Source organism: Neofelis nebulosa, chromosome 17 (assembly GCF_028018385.1).
Source record: "Neofelis nebulosa isolate mNeoNeb1 chromosome 17, mNeoNeb1.pri, whole genome shotgun sequence".
Lineage (NCBI taxonomy): Eukaryota > Metazoa > Chordata > Mammalia > Carnivora > Felidae > Neofelis > Neofelis nebulosa.
The window spans coordinates 26,171,425-26,199,373 of record NC_080798.1 but is presented as its reverse complement, the minus strand read 5'-3'; the positions used below and the strand labels follow the sequence as shown (position 1 = coordinate 26,199,373).

General features: G+C 34.2%; 1 protein-coding gene across 5 annotated transcripts in view; it reads right to left on the bottom strand.

Annotated features, from left to right (window-relative positions):
• Positions 1–27,949, bottom strand: part of PHKB (phosphorylase kinase regulatory subunit beta) — a 255,172-nt gene that overhangs the window by 89,329 nt on the left and 137,894 nt on the right. For all 5 annotated transcript variants that reach the window (XM_058708055.1, XM_058708056.1, XM_058708054.1 and 2 more), the window contains 6 exons: positions 24,774–24,837; positions 16,044–16,139; positions 14,572–14,769; positions 11,114–11,171; positions 10,492–10,569; positions 8,071–8,229 (listed from right to left, as the gene is read on the bottom strand). In XM_058708055.1, coding sequence (XP_058564038.1) covers positions 8,071–8,229; positions 10,492–10,569; positions 11,114–11,171; positions 14,572–14,769; positions 16,044–16,139; positions 24,774–24,837 — 653 coding nt within the window. The remainder of the gene's footprint in view (positions 1–8,070; positions 8,230–10,491; positions 10,570–11,113; positions 11,172–14,571; positions 14,770–16,043; positions 16,140–24,773; positions 24,838–27,949) is intronic.

Here is a 27,949-nt window from a genome sequence, read left to right as displayed (position 1 = left end):
CAGGAGTCATACATTTAACTGACTGAGTCATCTAGATGCTCCATAAACAAATAAACATTTTTTTAAATTTTACAAAAAGGATAATGTGGTACTAGTATAAAGATAGATTAATGGAGTAGAAGTGAAAGTGTAGAAATAAATCCTTACATTTATGTTCCACTGAGTTTTGACAGCATGCCAAAACAATTCAATGGGGGAAAAGAATAGGTTTTTTTCACAAATAGTGCTGGGACAACTCGATATTTATAGACAAAAGAATAAAGTTGGACTCCTTCATCAAATCATCTATAAAACTCAAAATAGATCAAAAGTTAAATATAAGACCTAAAATTATAAAACTGTTAGAAGAAAATAATAGAGTAAACTTTTGTGACTTTGGATTAGGCAAAACTAAAAATCAAAACGTAAGTGACTAAAGAAAAAATGAGATAAACTCAATTTTGTCAAATTATAACCTTTTGGACCTCGAAAGACACCATCAAAAAAAGTGAAATGACAACTCACAGAATGGGAGAAAATATTTACAAACTGCGTATCTTGTAAGGGATTTCTGTCTTGAATATATATATTTAAAAAACTCTTATGATTCAATAATAAAAAGACAACACAATTTAAAAATGGCCACAGTATCTGAATAGACATTTCTCCAAAGGTATATAAATTACCAGTAAGCACGTAAAAAGATGCTCAACATTAGTCATTTGGGAAATGCTTATCAAAATCACAATGAGATACCACTTCATACCCATTAGGATGGCTATTGTCAAAAAAAGAAACAAGAACAAGGGTTGGAAAGGATGTAGGGAAATTGGAACCCTCACACATTGCTGAATGGAATGCATATTGGGACAGTTACTTTGGAAATCAGTCTGAAATTGCTCAAAATGTTAAACACAGAGTTACCATATGACTCAGCAATTCTACCCCTAGGTATATACCTAAGAGAAAGAAAAACATGTCAAACAATAACTTGTACATGAAAGTTCACAGCAGCATGATTATAAAAGCAAAAAAAAAAAAAAAAGTGGAAATAATCCAAATGTCCACCACCAGATGAACAGATAAATCAAATGTGGTATATACATACAGTGGAAGATTATTTGGCCAGAAAAAAGAATTAAGCTGTTGATACACGAATGAACCTTGAAAACAACACATTATACGATTCAAGGTATATGAAATGTCCAGAATAGGCAAATACACAAGGATAAAATGTACATTAGTGAGTGTCCGGTGTTGGGGGAAAGGGTGAAATGATTAGGGTTAAGTGGAGAGTGGGTAAGACATTTTTTGAGGGGTGATGTAAATATTCCAAAATTGATTGTGGTGATAGTTGTACAACTCTGAATGTATCAAAAAACCACTGAATTGTAAACCTTGAATAGGTTAAGATATAGTATGTAAATTATACCTAAATAAAGCTGTTCTAAAAAGAATGTATTCGCATTCTCTCAAGAAAGGAAAACAGTTCACGAAGGGGAGACAAAGTGCTTCCTGATACTAAATTCTAACATTTCTGAGACAGGGCATTTTTCAAAGGGCACTAACCAGCATGAAAACAATGTCTACTACTGCTATTGTTCTGTAAACACGGAAGCCCTTTTCATGTGGTAGTTCCTTGTGGCAACTTTTGATAAAGTCCAAGGACATAATAAGGAAGGCAATTTAGAGAGTTTGGAAGGGGAGGGTGTGGAGAAGGTACTCTGAGTCAGTGGTTCTCTGCTATCTTCTGTTGTAATGCACCTCAGATTCAGCACCAGAGGCTCAGTGTAGCAGGGATTCTCCATGGATGTGAAAAGGACTATGCTGAGAAGGGGTGGTGGGAACAAAACCTTGAAATGAAATTCTGCCTAACCTCATTGGAGTATAAGTTGACAGTATCTATGCAAATTTATAGCAGGCATACTCTGTCCCAGCAATTGCAAATCTGTAAGGTTATCTTAGTTACACTCAGACATGTAAAAGTTAATTGAATAATAACATAAAAAAAAGAATTTAACTTCTCCCAAAGTGAATCAGAACATTTTATTTTTGCTGCACTCAAGTTATGAAAATGTGCTACTTCATATTCGATCTTCAGTTCTATACTGACTACATAAAAATGACACCATGTTGAGTTTTGTTTAAATTCACCCATGTTTAATATTTAATTCAAAAAATACACCTCATTTTCCATAGCTTTTTAGATACTTCTTTTAGTCAGTGAATAATTCTGAAAAACAGAGCAGAGAGTCAACCACAAAAATGCTTGTAAATTTCTTTGCAGCTGTGGTAATGTTTCTCATTATACAGGTTTTTCTATTCTAGGGTAACTTTAGGGCACATATTCAATGTTATCACCAAAGGTGTTTTTAGTAACTCCTGAAAGATGCTTTTAATAATATTAAAAGTGATATTACTAATAGCATGACAAGAAAAAGAAGGAGGAACAGCAATTGCAGCAGCCACAGAAGCCACCACAGCCACTGCCGCCTCTGCAACAGCAACCACAGCAACGTTTACACAGTGCTTCCTATGTTCCTGGCCTTGTTGGATTAATTAATTAATCAATTAATCATTAACCATCACAACATCCTTATCATTTTACAGATGACAAAATGGAGGCGTTGAGCAGCTAAGCAACTTGCACATGGCAGGTAAGTGACAGAGCTTAGATTCAAACACAGGCTGTCTCTCTCTGGGGTCTACGTTCTTAGCCCATACTAATCCTGCCCTGTAAGAACACTGACACTGTATACAACACAGATGGAGAAGATACCAGGAGGAGAAAACATTAAACAAATAATTTAGATCTTGATATGTTATATTTTTCCTATTCAAATCAGGGAGCATATCACAGAACATTCCTCTCTCTCTGAAAAAAAAATATACTTGTGCAAAATTTAAAACAAACCAATATAGGCTTAATTATGGCAAATATCGACATATAATTTCTATTTATTAATATCAGTGGAGCTCATGATGCAGGGTTGATTAGTACAGTGATATTCTAAATAACACCAAATTATTTCCCTATCTCATTTGTCTGATCATTGAGATGTGAAAAAATCTCCACTACCAACAAGCATTTTACATAATTAATGTTTCACTGTTTCTACAAAAATGAAATTCTATCTTTATTATTTTGTTATTTATAAATGATGACAGAAAAATGAAGAAATATTATATCCTTGGAAAGCATAAATGCTAATCTATTAAAATTGATATGAATCAAATAGTTAACAACATCTCTTGAAAAAGCTTATTTCTTGGCATTCCTTTCTCATTTCTCTATTTGTACTGTACCCGTGTATCTAGCTTAATGTTCCAATTTACACTATGTGCTCATCTATAACCTCACAGGTTGTTTGCTTCTTATTCATGGATATACCCCACTTTCCAGCATAGCACCTTCCATATAGTAGGCACTTAAGAGACTTATTAAACAAAATAATAAATTGGTGGATTAACAAATTCAGAAACATAATTGCTGTAATCATTGTTTTAATTTCCATAATGGTAAAAGTGACTAACTCCTTACAAAGGTCAGGTGAATAGACGTATTTTTTTTACTGCATTGCTTTTTATCATTCAGGAGGCAAAACAAGAGTTCCTCGCTGTGCTGATTCTATGGCACTGGCTTTTTGGTGAAAAAGGACAAGCCTGAAAGCACTTGTGCCTGACCAACTACAGAATATTTAAAATGAAAATAAGAGAACAAGGATAAAAGAGCAATGGCTTTCTACATTTCATTACAGTACGAAACCTCACAGATAACCAAGCATTTCTATAAATAGGGACAGCCATCTTTAAATCTTTATAAGACAGAGTAGCTTCATTAATATTTGTACTTTTTATGCACAGAAATTTTATGAAATACACCTTGGGTTTACTTCAAACAATCATTATTAAGGGCAAAAAGAGAATATCAAGAAGAATTTTTGTTTCTTTAATAAAATGACAATTCAAAGGAAATTTAACAGAGCAAGTAATTTTTTTTATCATGACACAAAAATTACATAGGACACACTAAAATAGGCTCAGCAGATAATTTATGGGGTAAAATTATGTGCTTCAAAGACTGATTCTCAGCTGCAGTGACACATATTAGTAACACATGTATTAACAAATAAGCTAGAGAGAAAAAGAAAATGTAGATCCTCAACCTCATATGTTATACCAAAAAAAAATCCAAAATTACCAATGTTTTTAACTCAATTAACTAACACGGATAGACTTCCTAAAATCAAATGTTAAATTCCATGGTCAGAATTAAATTGAAAAACAATGATAGATCTAATTATATAAAGATTTCAAATTTCGTTCATCAAGAAACAGTGCAAAGTTAATTGGCAAACAACCCAGGAAAATACCAGAGAGGATTAGTATACCTAATACGTAAAACATTCATGCAGACTGTGAAGACCATAAAATTAAGGTTAAATGGGCAAAGCAAACTGGACAATTCACAGAGGACAAGAAATGACTAAGAAATATGTCTTTAACAATAAGCATGTAAATGAAAACAGTATACAAATTAATATCTTATTAAGTTAGCAAGGTTTTTATTTTTAATGATCATATTTAGTGCCATAAAGGTCACAGGTGACACAATCATCCTGCAAGTAAATCAGTAAAGTCCCAGTTGTGGGCTATGTGACCTTGGGTGAGTTGCTAAACTCTTCTAAACCTCAGTTATGACATACAGTATCCATCTCATAGAGAAGCTAGGAATAATACTTGTAATAATAGTCAGGATAATACTTGTAAAGGGCAGAGAACAGAATCAGACACATTTTAAGGCAAGTATTATTAGTATTTCTGGGAAACAGTCTGACAGTATATATGTAGTCTTCTCAGACTCTAGGCATCACTGCTTTTACATTCAATTTTACTAATATATTTAAGGGTGGGATCATAAATTTTTATACAAGTTTTCTAGCTCTAGTAGCAATTAAACTAAAAATTTTAGTTTTAAGAAAACTAGAGATTTATACAATAAGCTACAGGAAGAAAATTTCCTTGGGTGAAGCTATTAAAGTAATACTGTATTACACGTACTCTGAAGATGTTTTTAATGCACGCTGCACAGAAATCCCACATTAGGGCACTAGCAATCACACAGATAGCATGAAAAAGATAACAAAAGTGCTCAGAAATCCATGTCTTACTGCTTAAAGTTTCCTGAAGTGTAACAGCTGGGAAATCTCTTAGCAACCACAATGTAGAAATATATCTGTATACTCTTATCTGTTCGTTTTATCTTTAACTGATCAGTAACAAAACCATGTGCTATATTGAGTAAGGAGCCAACTGCATTTGAAGTCAAGAGACCAATGAAAATCAAGACCTCCTTTTCTTATGTCCTCATGCACACTAGGGGGCACTTGATCACTAACTTTAACTTTTAAAAAGCATTAGATTTCCAGACTTAATCAGTGGCTTTTACATCTGATGTCAATTGGACAAAAAAAAAAAAATACCATGAATGAAATCAAATGCAAGTGGACTTACCTTAGTTACAAACACTGTAATTAGGAAATAGTATATCAGAGTAATTAGGCTGCCCTCAGAGAGACAGAAATATTTCCTAGGTTGTCACATTTGATTCTTGCTATAGAGCTACTAGATATCAGTGACTAACATACAGTAGTCCTCTACAAATACCAGCTAAATCATGGAAAAGATCAATGATGAAGTAGCAACTAGCATCACAACATTTTCTTTATATATATATATATATATATATATATATGTATATATATATTCATTATATACACACATATATATATTCATTATATATTCATTCATTCATTCTTCATATATATATATATATATATTCATACACACACACACACACACACACAAAAGCAAAATATTCTTATTAGATTTCACTGGATACAAACTGGCCTGAATTAGTGGAAGGCATATATTATAGAATATTTTCAAAGATTTACTGTTCTATTATTTTCAAGTAATTCCAATTAACTGCCCACAAAATGCTGTCAAGCAGATATCTAACCAAACCTCATTTAATGAATACATAAGACTTTGTAAGTAAATGTGACTGGAGTCTTAATAACATCCATAGAAGTTTGATGTTCTTGAGGCAAGGATATAATAGTTAAGAGCAACTACATGACTGAATCTTCTGAGATATTATTCTTCTTAACCAGTGAGTTTGTTAACCAGATGACACACAGCTAGGTCAGAGTGATAATGAACACGGAGCATCTCCTTTTTTCAGTGGGAGAGAAAGTATGTGATCTCAGGGTTTGCAACACACCTTCTGTATGTTCTCTGCTGCCTTTTTAGTAGCTCAGCAGGGAAAAGAGAAATTGACTATTTCTTTGAAGTTTTTCTTCCTTTTGGTCATGAAACAGAGATGAGAAGGCATGGCCTAAACTATTTCTGTTCACACTGGTCTTAACATAAGAAAATGCTATCTACACTCAAAATCTGTCTACATTCAATACATTTATTTCAGAGTAAGGAAGATCTAATGCTTTTTTACTGATTGATACTACTTTCAACCTTTTCCTTTTTAAAAGCCCAATTTGCTTATGTAGAATATAGTCAATTCTGCACTCCCAATTCATCAGCCTTCTCAATTTTATCTACAGGCTTTTCTCAAATAGCATTCTTTCTAGCACTCAATCCCAGACCAGATATAGAGCAAAAATCAGGACGATAAACGTTTAGATCTCAAATCCAATACCCCAAGTTCCAGTTTTCAACCTCAGAATCTGAAAAATTTCATCACGCTCATCTGTAATTTCCAAGCTGTAGTATATAGAAATTTATGATTCTGATATTAAAATTCTTTATTTTAGATAGGTTAACTACTTCTCTACTATAACATGTTTTATTTAGCTGTGAGTATCACCAGAAGGCTTCTTTGTATTCATGCTAGTGAGATGGAAATAACATTCTAACCAGAGATAACCTTGCCAACTTGGCTTGATTTTAAGAAATCTATTTCATGTATATATATTTTTTCTTTTGAAAAAATTGAAAAGCAAGACCTGTATAAATAATATCAACTCCTTATCAAAAAGTTGTCCCCTTAAAGAAGTAAATTTTTCTACAGGTTTTTAAATTAGCATTAAGTATATATGGAGACCCAGAATATATAGTTAGGAAACAAGCAAATTGAAAACAGCATTAACTTGATTTTCTCTTCTTTGGTTAGCTTCTATCTGCTCCTTATATATCATTTGTGTAAAGTTTGAATTGGGAATCTGAAATATTCTTCCCTAATGGAATGTAAAAAAAGAAACCAAAGATGATTACTCTTACAACACAAACAAATTTAGCATTTATAGAATAATACTAGGAACAATAAAGACAATAACACTACTTCACACACTAAGCAGTTCTTTTAGTGCAGGTATATATACTATTTACAATCAGCCTGTTTCATAATTTATTTGCCATAAAGGAATTCTGACTCTAACATGATAGCCTTTTTGATGGGAATGCTAATAATATTCGAAATGTTAGCAAGCAATGATGCAGGAAGATGCATAATAATGCTTTTTTGTGTGTGTTCTTTAAATTAGCCTTCATCTCAATGTGTCCAAAGAGTACTCATATTTAGCAGAAGTTTTAGGATAAGCAGGAAAATAATTCTTAAAAAACTATGAATAATGGTCTAAGCTAACTGAGTAAATTGTCAATGTGTATTTATGAGAAGGAAGAGAACTTTGAGATAACCAATTCCTTTTGGCAAGTGGTTTACTAAAGCTATGACCAAGCATAAAATCAGAATTTTTTTTACATTATATAAAAGTAACTCAAAGTTCCCACAAATGGGAAATAAAACATAAAAACATAAAAAAACATAAAAATAAATGTTTATTTATTTATTTTGAGGGGGGAAGGGCAGAGAGAGAGGGAGAAAAAAATCTCAAGCAGGCACTATTCTGTAGCCCAACATGGAGGTCGATCTCACAAACTATGAGATCATGACCTGAGCCAAAATCAAGAGTTGGATGCTTAACCAACTGAACCACCCAGGTGCCCTGAAACATACTTATTGCTAATAGCTTGATTACAAGGGAAAAAATCTTCCCAACCTTCTCCACTTACCCAGAAGTTTTGCAATGATATAAAGGGCTTGTCCCCAAAGAAAGAGTTTTCCGTCACGGCCACAGTTGCTAGGAAATCGCTTTTGACTACCAGGGTTTCTTTTCTCATATTCTACAAAATCTGCTGGCACATAATAGTACTTTGGTATGACAGGATAACCTGTGGAGTTTTAAAATAAATATTTGAAATATAAAAATCAGTGTCCTCCTCAAATTTTCCCTTCAAGAAATTGCAATGTTAGAAAGCAGAGAAATAGGTTGTAAAGGAGGTAACAGATTTGATAAGCTATAGAAAATTGGTTATTTTGGCTTTCAGAAATTGCCAGTGAAAAATGTGGATAAAGCTCCTTGATTTTAAAACACTAATTTGACAGCATATGTTATGCTTTAGCCAATAATGTGTACATAATCTCCTTTAACAACATTTAATTTTAACACCTTTAAATGAATTGATAAAAATACAGTAGGCAAACATTTAGAGCCATAGAAGCTATCTTTAATAGGATTAGTCTGTAGAAGCATTACAAATGAGATACTGTGTAATCCCAAATGAAGAATTATAACCCTGAGCCATTGCTTAAAGCAAAGGAATCCTCATTTTAAACATTAAGTCCATTATCTACCATTCAATATCATTGAAGGGAAAAAAAAATCCATTCTCTCCTTGACCGACCCATTTAAAAACATTCCTTGATAGAAACTAAAATTTATTATTCAAAGACTAAAATCTTTGTGGATGACATAAAAGGAAAAAAAATAACAATAACATTCTAATACAATGCTACAGAAGACTTTGCACTATCAGCCCACAGTACACTTAATTTTCCTAATAAAATTGCACACATTTCTCTAAAATTTGCTTCCTTCATACATCCATCAATAGTTATATTTGTATCTAAAACCAGTAAAAAGGTCTATGATACACAAAGAATAGTTTGAAAATCACTCTCTGAACATGATAAAGATTGAACTGCTGTACACTGAACTACCACCTCAATGCATCAATAATCTACCACTGAATACTAACAATCTGATTCAAGGGATTTCAAATAGTATATTCATTATAACATGCATTACATTATATCTCACATTGGACAAATTACTATTTGTAGCATAAAGATATAAGTAACTGGTTTTATTTTTTTTTATTTTTTTATTTTTTTTTAAATTTTTAAATGTTTTATTTATTTTTGAGACAGAGAGAGACAGAGCATGAACAGGGGAGGGTGAGAGAGAGAGAGGGAGACACAGAATCTGAAACAGGCTCCAGGCTCTGAGCTGTCAGCACAGAGCCCGATGCGGGGCTCGAACTCATGGACTGAGAGATCATGACCTGAGCCGAAGTCGGACGCTTAACCGACTGAGCCACCCAGGCGCCCCAGTAACTGGTTTTAAAATTTAATATTTATTTGGAATTCAATGTTTATCCACAAATATTTCACTGTTTTAACATTACAAGAATTTTCAAGGGTGAGCACATACTGTGAAGGTTTTGTTCTAAGGTACTTGTGGAAAACCGTAAAGAATATCACAAACTTCGTGTGAGGTAAGAACGGGCCCAATGCTATAATTGCAAGTTTGTACACCATGTCCATAAGACCACCCACTTTTTACCCACACATAATTTTTTTAATTTTCAGATAAATATGTTTTCAAAGTTGTTCACATATATATTATTTATTTATTTATTTATTTATTTATTTAGTACATATTCTCATTTTATTAATACTTCCAAACCCCGAAGTATTTGGAGCTTCTTCTTTGGAATTCTTTGAGAATTAGTTTTTTAGTCATACTGACTACGGGCCCTACTGGTGTTTAACTAAAACCAACTAAAGACTCCTAAGAGTCTTTAAGCCATTTCTAAAATAGTAAATCTATCCTCAAAGGATGAGGCATTAGCACAAGGCAGACATTTAAAATAACATGCTAAAGATCAAAGAAACAACTCCAAAGAGGAGGCTGAATGTTTTTGGAAATGGTAGTACCTTTAGGCTAGGGCAGAGCCTCTTAAGGTAGCCCTCTGGAAGGGGCAGCATTTACCTGAACACAGCATTTCTGATGATCTGGACAAAAATCGGTCACTCTATATTATTGTCACACTACACAGAGTGAAGGAGTTTTCATAGTAGGTAATCAGAATAAGAACCACTGCCCATCTGGCAAACTGTTTTGCAACGATTATGGCCATAACCACCTAAATTTACTCCCCGTCCTTGTCTTGCCCAATGAACTCCTTTTATAAAGACAAACTTATATTAACCAATGAATAGATTATTCTTTATAATTCATTCAAGGCTCCATTCGTTTTTTCACTTTAATATAAATAGCTTTATTTAAAATGGCATCATTTAATGCATTACAAAGGAACATTAAGGAAATATCAGCAGGAAGAATTTCTTTAAAAACAATCCAACTATACCTTCTGTGGTCTGATGAAGTACTGGAGTCAAAAGATCCTGATATTCCTTTACTTGTTTGGGATTGCCTCTAAAAACTCCTAAAATGTAAAATATTAATCCAATAGCATCTGAGGATAAGCACCACAGAAATTTTACCTTAAAAAAAAGTCTAGTTATGATTATTTTGGTAATTTTGTATGTAAATGATAAAAATAAAATTGAAAAAAGGTAATGCAAATATGTATGACAGTATTCCAGGAAATTGATTTTAGTAGGTCATGTTAGCATTTAGAAGTGAAAATTGAATTTTAATTGAAATTTGTCTATTTTTAAGTATAAATGTTATGGATATTCACAATGTCACAGATTATAATATTCATTATTACTATTCATAAAAAATTTTTCTTTGCAAATAGGAAAATATATTTGTATCATTTCTTAATAACTCCAAAGTATATTTTTTAATTCTTTAAATGATTTAATATTCACTCAGAAAGCAGAAGAATAGCATATAAAAATACAGAGCAGTTAACATCACTGAGGTATAGTCTATTTTGCTAGCTGAAAGGGTCATATTTCATCTGCTTTTCTTTAAACCACTTATATTCTATATCTTAAATTTCAGGAAAAAAGCTCACTTACCATCAATCATCATGTAAAGGAAAAATATGGGAAATTCACATTCAATGCCATCAAAGAGCTAAAACAGAAGACAATATTAAAAACCTCACTAAAATTAATTAGAACAATTATAACAATGATGGTAATTAGAACAAATATATTAATTATATATATTGAACAATTGTAGTTAGGGTATACATAGATGATTTATATAGTAATAACAAAACTGGACTGATATAAGTAGCTTCATTGTTCTTTTAAAAAGAATTCTTAGAATTCTTATTATTCAAAACCACATTCATTTAATACATCACATACTAATCACTCATTCAATAAATATTTACTAAGTCCTTTGTAATGCCTGGCACCAACTAGAAAGGGGGCTATGAAGGCCAAAAAAGAGGGAACTTGCCCTCAAGGGCTCACAGCCTAGTGGGGAGTCAGGCATGTCAATAAACAACTGTAGTATCATATGAGATGTCTACACATGTTACATCAGGAACACAGGAAATGAAACACCTGAATCTGCCTAGGGTTGGAAGGGTTTATAAGAAAGGAGATGCTTCAATTAATGCTTGATGGATTTCTCTGGGGAGATGAACTAAGGGAACTCCATGCAGAGAAAACAATACTACAAACTACAGATGTATAAGAAGACAAAGTTTGTTAGACTACCAGCAAGTCAGTATTTCTGGAACAAACAAGAAAGAAATCATGAAAGCTAATACCCAAGAGGTGGGGGGACCAGGCTAGCCAGATTAGAAAGGGCCTGGCATGTAAAGTAATTAAGGATATCCAGAAGGAGGCAGTTGGATACACAGTAGGGCACTAAGAGGGAGAAGTATAGGTTAGGGATAGAGATCTGGAGTTAAGAGTGATAGCTGAAGCTATGATTGCTTGAAAAGAGAATAGGACTAAGTAAGGATGGAACTCAGGAGAAGAGCAATGTTTAGGAGGTGGCAGAAGAAGAATCTGAAAAGGAACTAAGAAAGACAATGACAAAAGAGAATTAGGAAGAGAATAGGATCACAGAAAATGAAGAAAGTTCCAAGAAAGAGGTCTCCATTAAAGCATTCAAATGTCAAGGAGAGGTTCAGTGAAAATCATCCACTACCACCAGTGACCTAAACTAACTGAAACCAACACAGCTACTGGTAAATGCTGAAGAAGAGCTGGAGTGTAACATGAAGGAGTGAGTAGGAGGCAAACAAGGAGACACACCAAGAACAGACTATGCATTTCAAAAGTGTGGCTACAAAGAGAGAGGATTGGAGGCAGACAGGAGTAAGGTTTTTTGGGTTTTTTTTCTTCTAATTATGAACATCACTGTGTTTATGCTGAGGAAAAGAAGCTGATTGGAGTTGGGGGGAAAGCAAGACGAAGGAAAGGGAAAGTGAGGAAGATGAGGAGGATAAAAAGAAAAAGATAGAGATAGACATTCTTCTACCAGAGAAGAAAACAAATGATAGAGTAAGAGACCCAAGGAAGTAAAAGAGAACAGGTTAAGGTGTACATGTGGAGGGTTAGCCTTAGGATAAAGAACAGACAGCACCTTCTGTGAGACAAGAGAGATGAAGGTAGGTATGGATGAAGGACAGATGGAATGGAGGATGTCAAACAGAAATGAAAGGCTATGGAGTGCCTGGGTGGTAGTCAGTTGAGCGTCTGACTTTGGCAAAGGTCATGATCTCGCTGCTGGTTGGTTTGAGCCCCATGTAGGGCTCTGTGCTGACCCTGTAGAGCCTGGAGCCTGCTTTGGATTCTGTGTCTCCCACTCTCTCTGCCCCTCCCCCATTGCGGTGTGTGTGTGTGTGTGTGTGTGTGTGTGTGTGTGTGTGTCTCTCTCTCTCTCAAAAATAAATAGGCATTAAAAAAAAAGGTGGCTCAGTCGGTTAAGCGCCTGACTTTGGCTCAGGTCATGATCTTGCGGTGGGTGAGTTTGAGCCTTGCATCAGGCTCTGTGCTGACAGCTCAGAGCCTAGAGTCTGTTTTGGATCTGTGTCTCCCTCTCTCTGCCCTTCCCCCGCTCACATTCTCTCTCTTTCTCTCTCTCTCTCTCTCTCTCTCTCTCTCTCTCTCTCTCTCTCTCTCAAAAATAAACAAATTTAAAAAAAAATTTTTTTAAATGAAAAAACAGAGAAAAAAAGAAATGAAAGGCTATGGAGTAAGAAGTAAAGTCTGAGAACTTGAACACAAATAGAAAAAAAAAAGCTGGAAAAGCTTGTAAGGGGAGTTCCTAGCAGAGTCACACAGCAGTACTGACAAGGAGTGAAATCAATGATGAGGACTGAACCAAGATGGGTGTTCTGAATCTGGGGTGGCATCTGTCCATGGTGCTGTGGCTTTCCGTAGTGGTGCTCAGCAGCAGGTACAGAAATAAGGAAACTGCTCGACTGACCCAAATTTGACAATATTCAGGGTAGTAGTTACAGCAAGTCCAATTCAAATGTAAGTGCTGTAAATCAGCTCAGAAATGTTATTAAATAGAGAAGAGATATCTGAAAGTGCTTAAGAGATAAATGGATCTTGTGACCCAACCTAGTAGACTGCTATAAAGTTTCAAATATGTACACAATAAAATGGCTCCTACTGCTTCTAGATGATAATTGTGAAATTAAGTAAAACGATAAATAGCTTGTCTAGTTGTCCGGCAAAACTATGTATTAAATATTAAAGAGTGGCACTTAATTGCCTAACAAATTACAAGGTACAGTGTTGCCAAGACATTTTCTATATACAGATCCATGGGATCTTACTTACCTATCTTCAAAGTTAGGACCATGCTTACAAAAATAGTTTTCAGTCTATACCACCAAAGGGAATGCTCCCTTCGGCAGTACATATACCACTAAAGGGAAGTCTTTAGCAATGTGGATGGATGCTTACCCTTTCTTTGGGCTGTTATAATTTTCTGGACAGCTTAAAAATAGCTACAGTAAACCTAGATAAAGTGGTATGTATATGCACTGGAAATAACTGCTTTAAAACTAAATATTAAGAAGACTATATTTCAAAGGGAAATGTCTAAGTGAAACAGAAAAAAAAGAGCATTTGTTTAAAAGACTGAAAGCTGAATCACAAATAGATATTTCCTATTATATAAGGCAAACAATATGGAGTAGGCAGGCAAAGCACTGAAAGTGCAGTTAGAAAAATTATTCATCCAGTGAATCAACATGGCTCAATATTAGCAAATGGGCCTTACTACTAATAAGGCTAACACTTACTGAGTGCTTACTCTGTGTCAAGAACCATTTGAAGCACTTTTAGATATATGTTAACTCATTTAATCCTCATAAGAACTTCAATAATAGTATGATTATTTTACCAATGAAAAGTATTAAACACACAGAGGTTGATTAACTTGCCCAAGGCCAGATAGCTAGTAAGTGGCAGAGCCAGAATTCAAACCCAAGAAGCCTGTTTCCTGAATCAGTGCTTTTGACCACTCTGTTATGGTATGAAATATTTTTTGATACCTTAATTTCAGCTGGTTTGTAGTAGCGTCGGTTGGGATCTTCCAATGATGTTCTATAACCATCTCTCAAGAAACGCTTAAATCCATATTTTCCTTTTAATTTTCTAACTACTTTATCAAGTGTCTGGCTAAACAAAGCTTCATCATCCAGGGCAAATGCAGGATAACTGATGCAAGGTAGTAGGGCAGCATCTGTGTTCTGGGGGCAACAGGAAAAAGAAGGTAATGTAAGTGCCTGCAATGATATGATCAACACAGCCCAGTGAGAATCAGGGAGATGAAAAAGTCAATCAGCTTACATAACTGACAATGAGGACATAAATTAGCAAACCTTACAGAGAAGATAAAAATTTATCCATTAATAAGGAGTATTTTCAAGATTTGACTGGACTCAAACTCTAAGGAAGTGTGTAAAAATTTAACACCGATAATTAGTAATTATAACTTAGTCTGTCATAACATTGGTTTATAATGGTGAAAACAGAAAACAATCTGAATGTCCCACAATTAGCTGAGTAAATTAGCAGTCATTAAAATTTATATTGTAGAAATGTTTATAGATGTGGAAATATGCCCATTCATAGAACTAGGTTATCAAGCATTATAAATAATATTCTTCCAGTTTTATAAAATAAAAATATCACATATGTACATAAAACTATGTGCAAACATACAGACCCAAATGTTGTCACCCTAAAAGTATAGCTAAGTGGTAAAATGAGTGGATGTCACATTATTATATTTTTATTTGTGGGTTCTTTTTTTTTAATCATAATCTTATATTACTTCTATGAAATAGTTCTTTTTATGTAATTACATTATTTTATTTGGGATGTTTTCTAAGAACAGAGCCAAAAAAACCCTAGAAAAATCTATAATCAGGTACTATAGGCATATAAAAGTTTAAAGATGAGTCACATGATTGAAAAGAAACAAAGAAGGTAATTTTATTCAAAAGAAATATAAATCATGAAAAACATTTTTCTAATATTCTATGACCAAAAAATTCATTTGGGTATAATGTTGCTACCCTCTCCTCCTCCCCCCCAAAATAGGTCTAGTTTTCTATAGTTCTACAAAGACTCAAGGACAAAATAGCTTTGTCCACAGCTCTGTTCACTTCCTAAACTAAACTTCCACAGGACAGCAGAGTGAGGGGCAACATTTATTCTCCTCACTTCGTCTCGCAACCTCTAACATTTTAAGCATTTTCTTGGGGGAAGCAATCATAAATGGTAGTTCATGTTAATTTATTACGACAATATCTTACAGCGCTTGGGTGACTCAGTCAGTTAAGCAACCAACTCCTGATATCAGCTCAGGTCATGATCTCACAATCATGAGATCAAGCCATGCATCAAGCTCCTCACTGAGCATGGAGTCTGCTTGGGATTCTCTCTCTTTCCCTCTCTCTCTGCCCCTCCCCCCTCAAAATAAATAAATAAACATTTAGAAAAAATAATAATATCTCACATGAGATCTTGATTCTCTGGGTAACAGTGAACACAAAGTTTGCCTATTGCGATTGTGAGCGTCAAGATCCACAAATATAACCGACCAAGAACATCCCTGGAACAAGAGAGAAAAACACATTTCCTAAATCAAGAAAAAAGAATTTTTAGAATGCTGGACATTTTGACTGCAAGAAATTTCACAAAAATTCTAACATTTGTTGCATTTTAGAGTGACCTTACAGAAGATTTAATTTTCTTTCAATATTTTCAGTATTTCCCAAATTTTTTGCAATAAACATATCAATTTTATATAAAAATAAATATTATTTTTACATTTTCCATATTTCTCCTTAGTTTTCTTATAAATCAAAACATAGTGATTACAAGATAACTAATCAATTAAGGATATTTATTTTAATAAAGATAAAAATTGTTTAGCTAGCATTTTTGATAAGGAATAAAGCAAGAACTAATCAGAATTCATGAAATCTGAATTATACAGTCCTAAAAAGAACATTGATATGATCTAACTAAACAAAGTTAGATATAATCTATAATTAGAGACATAAAAAACTATTTGATTACAGTATAAAGGATAGGAGCATCTCTAATAATAATAATGCCACATAATGCTAGCTAATATTCATAATATGAAGCACTGTTCTTCACATGGATTATCTCACTTAATCCCCAATATGTAGATATTATTATGCTCCTTTTAATGAAGAGGATGCTGACTCCTAGTTTAACAGAGGAAGGGTTCAAAAATCAGGTCTTTGACATAAAAGCTCATGTCTTAACATGAGTTACACAATTTCCCACATTAAAATGTAACTTTCAAGTAAGAACCAAAAACTTTAACAGAAAAATAGGTAACCAAAAAATGGCAATTGGTTTAATAACCAAGTTAAAAATAAATTACTGGGGTGCTCGGGTGGCTTAGTCTGTTGAGCATCCGACTTCAGCTCAGGTCATGATCTCACAGTTCGTGAGCTCGAGCCCCACATGGGGCTCTGTGCTGACAGCTTGGAACCTGGAGCCTGCTTCAGATTCTGTGTCTCCCTCTCTCTCTCTGCCCCATCCCCACTCATGCTCTGTCTCTCTCTGTCTCAAAAATAAATTAAAACATCTAAAAAAATTAATTAATTAATTAAAAAATAAATAAAACATTAAAAAAATTTTTTTGAATTTACTATTAGCACTTTTCATATTCAAGAGAATTGTCATAAGCAAATATGGCTTTTTTTGTTTTATTGGGGAGCTAAATATTTTCATAATGATAATAGGGTCAATTTATCAAGAAGATGAAACAATACTAAATTTTTATGTACCAAAAAAACAGAGCATCCAAATAAATGATGAAAACTGATAGACCTGAAAGGAGAAATAGACAAATCCACAATTGTAAGTTAGAGAATTTAATAACAATCTCTTAGTAATTGATAGAACAAATAGAAATTCTGTGAAAAAACAGTAGATATTAAACAAAACATTCAACTATCTTGACCTAATAGACAGGACATTCTACCAAACAACAGCAAAATACCCATTTTTTCTCATGTGTCCATGGAACATTTACAAAGACAAATCACATTTTGTGACATAAAATTAAAAGACATAACAAAATACAAGGTATGGACCTTATTTGTATCCTGATTAGCATGAATCTACTGGAAAAAAAAAAAAACACCAAGAAGCAAAGGAGGAAATTTAAAAAGGTATTAAATCAATAATGAGTGTTTAAAAAAGAAAATGCAGGGAACGAAATTGGTATACAGAGACTGCTTCCATAATAAGACAATACTCAGAAAAATACATGGGGAAAGGAAGAAGAGAACTCTATAACTTTCATGTTACTTTAATATTACCCTCTAAATCTCATCCGAATTTACACCAGCCTCAAAGATGTATTCACCCTGAAACTGAAATATGTCGAATCAATCACCTAGACGGACTCAAAATCTAGTACTACTACACTCTACATCAAAATATCAGATTCACTATATGTATGTTTTTCCTGTTAACCTGTTCATATGTGAATATTATCTCTAAAAATAGAATAATTTTTCATTCATGGTATCATTTATTAAATCTCTCTTAACTCTGATAAATAAATAAAAAATGAATGAGTAAAGCTGACTCTCAACCATAAGATTAATGCTAAACTGTCCTTTCTATGATTTTAAAGTCTCAGCTTCTCATCTCCACCCACAAAACTGAGCTCACAAAGCTTGATGCAGTAGCTGCCATTGTCAGAGTAAGTACTCTCTCCTTTGAGGAAAACAAACAAGAGAGAACTTGACCTCTTCTCTCAAGTAACTGACCCAGGTGACATATTCCTAAATAAGATGAATATTAAGCAAAACAAAAAGACTGCAAATGGCAGTACAAAACTATATACCAAATGATTGGCTTAGATGAAAGAATACTAATGACAATAAACTTAAGTCAACAGGAGAAAAACAATAGGGAACCTGGGACACTTAATGGAGAAGGTAAACTAGGATATGAATTTTGGGGAAAAGGAAGCTAGTAGGGTGGTTAGAACAAAATAGAGAAATAAATGGGCATGTGATGGTGGGAATCTGTGAGTATAGAAAATAGGACTTACAGTTTACCCTTAGGCTGATAATTAATAAAGTTAGTTGTATGCCAAATCAGTCTGCCTTGAACTGAATTTTTAAAAGATACAGTCTAAGTAGGGCAATCTTTTTAAGTAATAAAGTGAAATGACAAATCTGGGAATTCCTGTCCCTCTTTGATTAATATAAAGAGGAAACTTCTATTTTATGGGCACAAATAAATGGCTTATTTATCTAATTTCAAAGTATTGGTTGAGGTCTCTTCCTCTGCCAGCCTCTAAGAAATATGCACAAAAGGAAAAATAATCTCATAATGTTACCATATTTAAACACTGAGATCAAGGGTTGGTTAACTATACTGTTTAGCTAACTTCTTAAAAAATATAACATGCTTTAGATATATAACCCAGATTTACAGGAGAATAAAATTCATCCAAGGCCATGGGCTGCTATTCCTATTCAGAAACAACTTTATAAAAAAGCCATCAAGGAGAACATACATATGGAATTAATTATCACCTACTTTAAATTATCAGACATGTTAATTTTAGGACCATAAACTTCAAAGGAAGCTACATATGTCTCCATTACTTTCAACACTTTTCATAATATGAGCAATCTCTCTAGTCATCACCTTTTAGATTCTGGCCTCAGTGCATCTGTCAGTATCTTGATTTCTCCAACTAAAGACACAAATCTGAAAGGATGTTTATTATGCATATGTCACCGCAAAATATCTGATTAGCTTTGGATATTTTATTTTCACCTTCCATTTCCTGAAATCATTACATCTCTGCCATAACATCCCAACTTCAGCTGAAGAACATATTTTAAGACAGATAGTTCAAACTTTAATCCCCAAATTGAGTTTCTGCAATTGTGTCCTAGTAAATAATACACTAGAATTTTAGTCAACCGGACTACTGTCATGGGGACTTGAGCTTTAGTGGTGGGTAAGAGCTGTACTGAGACGTGTTCTCAAGGCTCCATGACCACAACAAACATTTCTGGGATGGTACCAAGGGTGATATCTATGACCATAAGACACTGATGATCTCTTTAGTCTCAATTCAAAGTGAAATGATTTGAAGGATTGTCTGAGCCTTTCTTTCCCCCATTAATCACTTCTCTGAACCTGAGTTAATGGGCTTTGCTGCCCTCATCTAGCAGCAAAGAATTAAACAGTGAAACTGGTCAATATATCTACTATACATGATATCTTTTCTATTCTTCTGAAAACAAAACCACACCACTCTAATCACACCACATCCTTCCCTAGTTCAGCATCAGACTGTCCTCTAGTTTTGTGGCAGATCCTGGCTAGTGGCATTCTTACAGAAAGGATATTTGCTGGTGGGCATTACCCCTCTGCACCATGGCTGTGGGTGGCATGGGTGTGTAAATAGCCAACGTTTTTAAAATATTTTTTTAATTTAAAGTTTACTTATTTATTTTGAGAGACAGAAAGACAGAGTGAGAACAAGCAGAGGAGGTGCAGAGAGAGAGAATCCCAAGCAGGGATTCAATTTCACAAACAAAGAGATCATGACCTGAGCCAAGATTAAGAGTTGGACACTTAACTGACTGAGCCACCCAGAAGCTCCCAACTTTTTTTTTAATATTTATTTATTTATTTTGAGAGGGAAAGAGAAAGTACTAACAGGGAAGGGGCATAGAGAGAGGGAGAGAAAGAATCCTAAGCAGGCTCCCCACTGTCAGCCCATGAGATCATGACCTGAGCCAAAATCAAGAGTCTGATGCTTAACCAACTAAACCACCCAGGTGACAACTTTTATATACTGACCCAACAGGAACCTCCAGTAGCCCCTCCCACAAGCCAGGCTTCTTTTCTCTACCAAAAATCCTACTCACATACTGTTGAAGGAAATTTCAAACTACAGGGAAAGATGAGCCTGAGTGTTAATTTTCAGGGTTTCGGAAGAGCAGAGCTGAGACTTAGGCTCAGGAATCACAACACTGTTGCTAACAATGTCTATGACATTTCCTGAGTATAAAGTATGATTTATTTAAATATTTCTAATAATTTTTCTACATATTGTCACTATATTTTTATGGAATATATATTGAAACTATGATGAAATATATAATTCTTATATTTAGGGTTACATGAGTTATGCTTCTAAATGTTACAAATTAGCCTTTATTTTAAACTGATCAGTAAATAAACTGGGCCATTTTATCATATTTCTTCTTAGATATTCTTTCACAAAGGAAAATAAGTTTTGAAAATAGTTTCAGAGTGAATATTTAAATAATGGGTTTTTTTCTTGAATAATAAAGCAAGTCTGATATCAAAAAAAAGAAAAGAAGTAGAAAGATGATAATCATAATGAAAGCTAAAAGCTTATTCCACCTAATAATTTCCCATCAAAATAAAAGTTAACATCCATGTTATCTCTTACACCAAAGTACACTAAGGGTTAAAGGCAGGGCTTTCACATTGTTTGATAAGTGGATACTTCCTTCAAAAGTTCAATAATTAAGAAGAAAATGGTGTGGTCAAAAGGTATAAACTCTCAGTTATGAAATAAATATGGGAATGTGATGTACAGCATGGTAACTCTAATTAATAACACTGTATTGTATATTTGAGTATTACTAAGGGAATAGATCTTAAAAGTTCCCACCACAAGAAAAAAATATTGTAACTATGTGTGTTGATGGATGTTAAACTAGACTTTAATGTGGTGATCATTTTGTAACATGTACAAATATCTAATCCTTATGTCACACACCTGAAATTAATGTTTTATATTAATTCTCTCAATACAAAATTTAATTTAATTTAAAAAATTAAGAACTTTTTGACTCTTAAGTGACTTAAGAGTTTTCCAAGAAAAAGCACAGCTGTCATTTCTACAGGTGGAAAGCATTCAAGATCCAAGGTTTCCTGTGCTAATATAATGATAACTAATATCAGATATAATATAATATCTGATATTCCAGATTCATTACCAAGTGTCTTTGGTTTAATTCCTTGGTTTGCCTCTCTGTTTCATAACCTGTGAAAAGCCATGTCAACTCTGATCACTCAGAGAGAAGGGCCCTTCCAACTCCAAAGATCAATGACTCTCTAAGTTGCCACCAACAGGAAAAGCATTTTTTGAAAGCTCTGAATTAAAGACACATGATCAGGTCTTCCAAAACACTGTATCAATGGTTGTTAGAAATAACTGAGAATATACATGTGACCTGAAATGCCTCAAGTCTTGAAGAGGTTTCTTAGGGTTTTCATTTGAATAAAAACATTTTTTCTGTTATATTAGTTATTTTTCTAACCACTGACTTTTAATTAGATCACAGCTCTTTAAAGTACACGAAGCAATATTATATGATCATTAAACACTAAAAAGATCGCATGCACTTTTAAATGTGTTACTCTTTAGCAGGTACCTCTCTAATTTAATTGGTGTAGTGGTGGGAATTTGTAAAACTAGGATTCTCTCTGATATTATCCAAAAAAATGGAAGTTGGAGAGGGATTTTACTTGTAATAGGTAACATCTATGTGGCCACAGGAATAAGATATTATTTGCCCATTTGAAATAATCAAGAAATACTCAAGTCAGTGAACATTTGGTGCATGGCTCTGCTGTAAACATACATGAGCTAAACAAGGTCAAGAATGAACTCTGCTTAGAACAGTTATTCTCATCCTTGGCTGCACATTAGAATTCCTGGGCAGTACAGGAAAACCTCAAAACCAATGCTTCCCCCAGACCAATTCAATCAGAATTTCTAGGGGTAGAGCCCAGGCATCACCATTGTTTTTAAGCTTCTCAAATAATTTCAATGTGCAGCCAAGATTGAGAAATTATGGCTGGGTAACAATACCAGCAGTATATTTGTAACTCAAAATCAGAATGCATAAAAAAGCAATTCAGTGCTTTTAGAATTATGGCTAAGCAATCTATTAAAGCTTCCTGGGAAAAGCAGCCTGAAGGCAGAGCTCTGAGAGATGGGGTGTTAGAGATAGGGGTGTGGGTATCTAAGTAGGTGGAGGAGGTATACATAGTAGATACAGAAGTAACATATGCTACAACTCAGGTACATCAAAGGAGATGGCACAACTGCAAAAAAGAGCTGATCACTACTTCTTAACATCCAACCTAGACACACAACCCAGCCACTATTTGGTAGGCCATAGAGAACAGAAGAGCAAGACCTGCATCTTTCCAGACTTTAACACTACTGGTTTAGTCCATGACTCTTCTCAGTCCCCTTGAGATACTCTCTAGAGGTTTTTCAGTCCTTCTCTTCATTTCCTTTCTTTAGGATTACCAGTATTACCAGTAATTCATTAATAATAACAAGAGATTAACACTTATTGAGGGTTTAATCTTTGCCAAGCATTATGCTAATTAAGTTTTTTAATTGCATAAAAACCTTCTGAGTTAGGTCCTAGTATCATTATCTCTATCTTTTTAGATGAGGAAGATGAGACATAGATAAATAACTAGCCAAAGTTACAGAGCTCACAGGTGGGAGTACAGAGCACACAGTGATCCTGTTTTCTGACTCCGAAAACAATGTCATTCCCTTACGTCATACTGCTCTCCCAGTCCTTCCTTCCTATCTACCCCTATTTATCTACCTATCTCTCTATATATGTATTCTCTACATATTTATATTTACACACATAAATTCACATGTATATATATATTTATATACACACACTTTTCAATACACACACACACATATAGATAGATAGATAGATAGATAGATAGATAGATAGATAGATAGATATAGTGGGATTTTCTTGAGTATGTTGACTCTTCCAGAGAGACAGAAATGTTGGTACAAGGCAAGGGATCCTACAGTGCCAGGGGAACCAAGAATCTCCAGGAGAGGCATAATATTAATACTCATGACTTTCAGTAGGCTCACACACTGCTAAGTACCCATGATCTCTGATCCCTCCATTTCTCCAGCCAGAAGTCTTGAGAGAGGAAGAAGAGTATGGGAGTGGGTGATTTAGAGTCACCTCTTGGGAACCCAGAATGGGGTGTTGCTCTCCTTTTCCCAATCCTTTCATGTCTGTGCTCATTCTTCATTCTTCATGGACTGGATATAATCAGAGTCCATACTCCAGAGGAAATGGGAGTGAGAAGAAAAGAGACTGCATATATAGGAAGGGGCAGAAAGGTAGTTGTGCTACCATACTCCAACTTGAAACTTTCTTAAATTAAAGACTTGAGGTGAACAGTATTATAACTGCTATAACAAAAACCATGTCACATTTTGCAATAACTTCCTAAAATGTATGTTCACTGACTTAGCATTTTAATAACTTAGGGTTAATTATAGTATCAATTGGAAACTTCCTTTACTCTCCCATCTTAGAAATCTACAAAAATTGTTAACGAAATTTAGTTTACTCCTTGACCCAGAAAAGCAACCTGTATTCCTACATATTATTTCCTTCCATTTGACAACTCAGTCCATGGTCACTTGATTAGGTGCAGAAACTAGTTAAACATCTTATGAAAATTTAAGATAACCCTCAGGGTTTCCTTTTTATCCCAAAGAAAATGATATATTGACATAAAATTACAGCCAGCTGAAGGTTAAGCTAGGATCAAAGTTTCCAATTCTTTGGTTGCACACATTACACAAACTCCCTTATCCATGATATATATTGATACACATTAAGTTGAAATTAACATGGGAACTGACATGGAAAATATATGATTTATAATGTCAAGAATATTTTAAAATGTGAAAACTGGGGGTGCCTGGCTGACTCAGTTGGTACAGTATCAGACTCTTGATCTTGGGGTCTTGAGTTCAAGCCCCATGCTGGACATAGAACTTACTTAAAAAAAGAAAGAGAAATAAAAATGTGAAAGTTCAACAAGAGATATGAGAGAAAACTTATTGAACAAAGAAAATGACAATTCTTTATCAAAAGGTATTTTTAAATTAAGCAATGTTTTTTAGTTAGAAAATTAAATTTAAAATTTAACTGGCAAATCAAATTCAAAGGAAAGGTTGTTCAACTATGAGCAACTACATAAATTCCAGACATTCTTTGATCATAAGGAATGACTGGGTAAATGAATGGCCACATTAATTAATCATACTACTCAACAAAATAATCAAAATTTATTGTTGATATTGCTGTTTTTGTTTCTTGTTTCTTTTTACCTGGTTGCCAAAGAGGTTGAATCCATTAATTGCTTCTAGAGCTGCTTTTGCTAAGCCAACAGAGCTAAAAGGAAAAAGGAAATACTGTATAATTCTGATGTATCTGGCTACAAAATAACCATTATCTAATGAATATTCACAAGCAAGTTTCTTTATTATCACTTATAACAACTTCCATGAGAAAAATAATGTCTAAGAGACTTTAATCTGACATTTCACTATTTTAATTTTTCTTTTTTATGGTTAGTGATCTTCTGGGAAAAATATTTCTAAGTTCACCTTGATCTAGACAAATGGTCATACTGTTGGTGGGAGTAGTTTTAATCCCAGTATCATTTATATTCACTAACTCAAGAAAAAAAAGAAAGATGAACTTTAGAGGAAGGTGTATTATGATGACATGTACTCAGTAATAACCAGATTGGGCATCATTAGTTCAGATCAATTTAACAGAACTTTTCTGACATCAACTCTGAGCTTTAAAAAAGATCTTGCATGTCATACACTTACCAGAGTTTAATAGGAGTTTAATACAACCATTCAAATGCTCTTTGCTTAGGGTCCAATAAAATTGGCATTATTTTATGCTCAAAGAACAAATGATCACCACACCTCTCATTTCTTTGCTATACTCTTCTCTTTGTGTAAAATCTGTACCCTTTTGGCCTCTCAAATGTCATATACAATAGTGCTAAAAAGTGGGAAGACCCCAATTTCATTAAATATGTGACACTGTCATCTTATAAATACCAACCTTTAAGTATTTTAGATCAAATACCTGGCTTATTTTACTTATTATAATTTCTTCTTTTTTTTTTTTTTTTTTTTAGTTAAAGCAACTGCGTATGCCATTAATATCATTTAAAAGTCATGACCTGTCATCATTTAAATATTTCTTTAAAGCAGTGATTACAGTGCAGTAATCCCCAGAGCAGTGCAGTGTGGTCCCCAGAGCAGCAGCATTCCCTGGGAACTTGTTTGAAAGGCCAGTTCTCACTCCTTTCTGGGAGTGGGACCCAACAGTGTTAAAAAGCCCTCTACATTCTTGAATATACTTTAAATTTGAGAAGCACTGTTTTAAGCTAATCATGTCATTGCCATCCATATTTTCTATGAGTTGTTTACATGAAATGTTCTCAAGTAAGACTAATACTTTTATTACCGGATAGGGAAATCTATTTTGAAAGAATAGAAAGAAATGGGAAACTTATTTTGAAATATATGGATGGAAAGGTGGAGCAGACATAACTTTCCCTATTCGTTTCACTAAATATAACTAAAAACCTTGGACATTATATAAGCAAACATAAAAAGGTTCAGAAAATGGGGGAAAAAGGCAGACTGGCTAAGAACCTCAGGATTTTAGGAACAACATTGTGGTAAACACCTTGAGTTTCCTTTTTGCCTCATATATAACAGACTTAACGAAGTCAACAACTAGGAAATGTCAGTAGGTACATTTTAAAAAGCCCCAACAAAAGCCTGCTCTCTCTAGCCAAAACACGAGGAACAGGGAAGCCCAATAAAACAGAAAACTTTAGACAATAACCATTCAGAAAAAAACCGTGGTCCTTATCTCCACCCAGTCCTATAAAGGCTGAATGGGAAACCTAGACATCTACACTCCAGAGTCTATAATGAGGAACCATACCCAATCACCAACCCTCTCAGCTGTGGTGATATCAGAGAAGTCCAAGAAAGAAACCAAGACTTTTTATTCCCAGTGGGTGGTAAGAAGTTTCCCCTCCTCATACTGTGAGGATCACATGGAGAGCCTAGATTTCCACTCCTACCCATCAGTAATGAAATGAACCTCCCTGTCCTGCTGGAATGTCATCATAGGAGGTCCAATGGAGAGTTAGGTCTTTCACTAATGCCCAGCTCTAAGGCTACACCCTTTCCCTATCATATAAATGGAGGCCTGTTGGGAATAAGTAATGAAGCATTCCTATCCTTTCCAACCAGGAAGGTATCAGTGGAAGCCAACTGGGGAGCGATACATCCCACTCAGATCCAGAAGGAATGAAGACTCTCTATCTTGGGTGTCAACAAAAAACCTGGCAATACATTCTAAACTGGCAATAATAGAGTGATGCTCCTGTCCCCTTCCCCTACCAGAATGGTGTCAATAAAATACAGCTAAAGTAAAAGGTTAAAAAAAGATTCAGAGTTTTATAATATAATACCCAGATGTCCATGCCTTAATAAAAAAAAAAAATCACTCATCATATCTAAAAACAGAAAGATCTCAAACTGAATGAAAAAGATAATAAATGCTAATGGAAGAGATGTTAGAATTATGGGACAAAATTTTAAAACAGCCATGATAAAAATGCTTCATTGAGCAATTATGAATATGAGTGAAACAAGTGACAAGATAGAAAGCCTCAGCTAAGAAACAGGCAGTCTCAGCAAACCTCTTAGAACTGAAAAATACAATAATCAGAGCAAAAGGCTTAATGGACAGGAATGATGGCAGAATGGAGAAGACAGAAGAAAAAACAACTAGATTAAAAGATAAAACAATAGAAATTATCCAGTCTTAACAAAAGACTCTAAAAAACAATGAAAAGAGCCTCAGGGATCTATGGGACTGTAACAAAAAATCTAACATTCAAGTCACTGGACTCCCTGAAGGAGAGGAGAAAAAGGGCAGGGCTAAAAAAAGTACTTGAAATTATGGCAGAAAACTTCCTAATTAGCAAATGACAAAAGCTACAGATTCAAGCAGCTAACTCAAACAGAATAAAATAAAAATATCTACGCTAGGACACACCATAGTTTTGAAAACTAATACAAATTAAAAATCTTGAAAGGGGGCACATGGCTGGCTCAGTTAGTGGAGCTTGCCATTCTTGATCTCAGGTTAGTGAGTCTGAGCTACATGTTGGGTGTGGAGATTACTTAAAAACAAAAAAATCTTTAAAAAAAAAAGTCTTGAAAGAAGCCTGAGAAAACACCTTAACTATAGGAGGAAAACAACTGAGTAGCAGTGACTTGTTTATCAGAAACCATGAAGGCTAAAAGGATGCGGCACAAAATTTTTAAGCACAGAAAGAAAAGGACTGTCAACCCAGAATCTTATACCAGTAAATATATTATTTTGTCTGTCTGTCTGTCTATCTATCTATCTATCTAGGCAAGACATTCTCAGATAAAAGAAAAATAAGAGATCT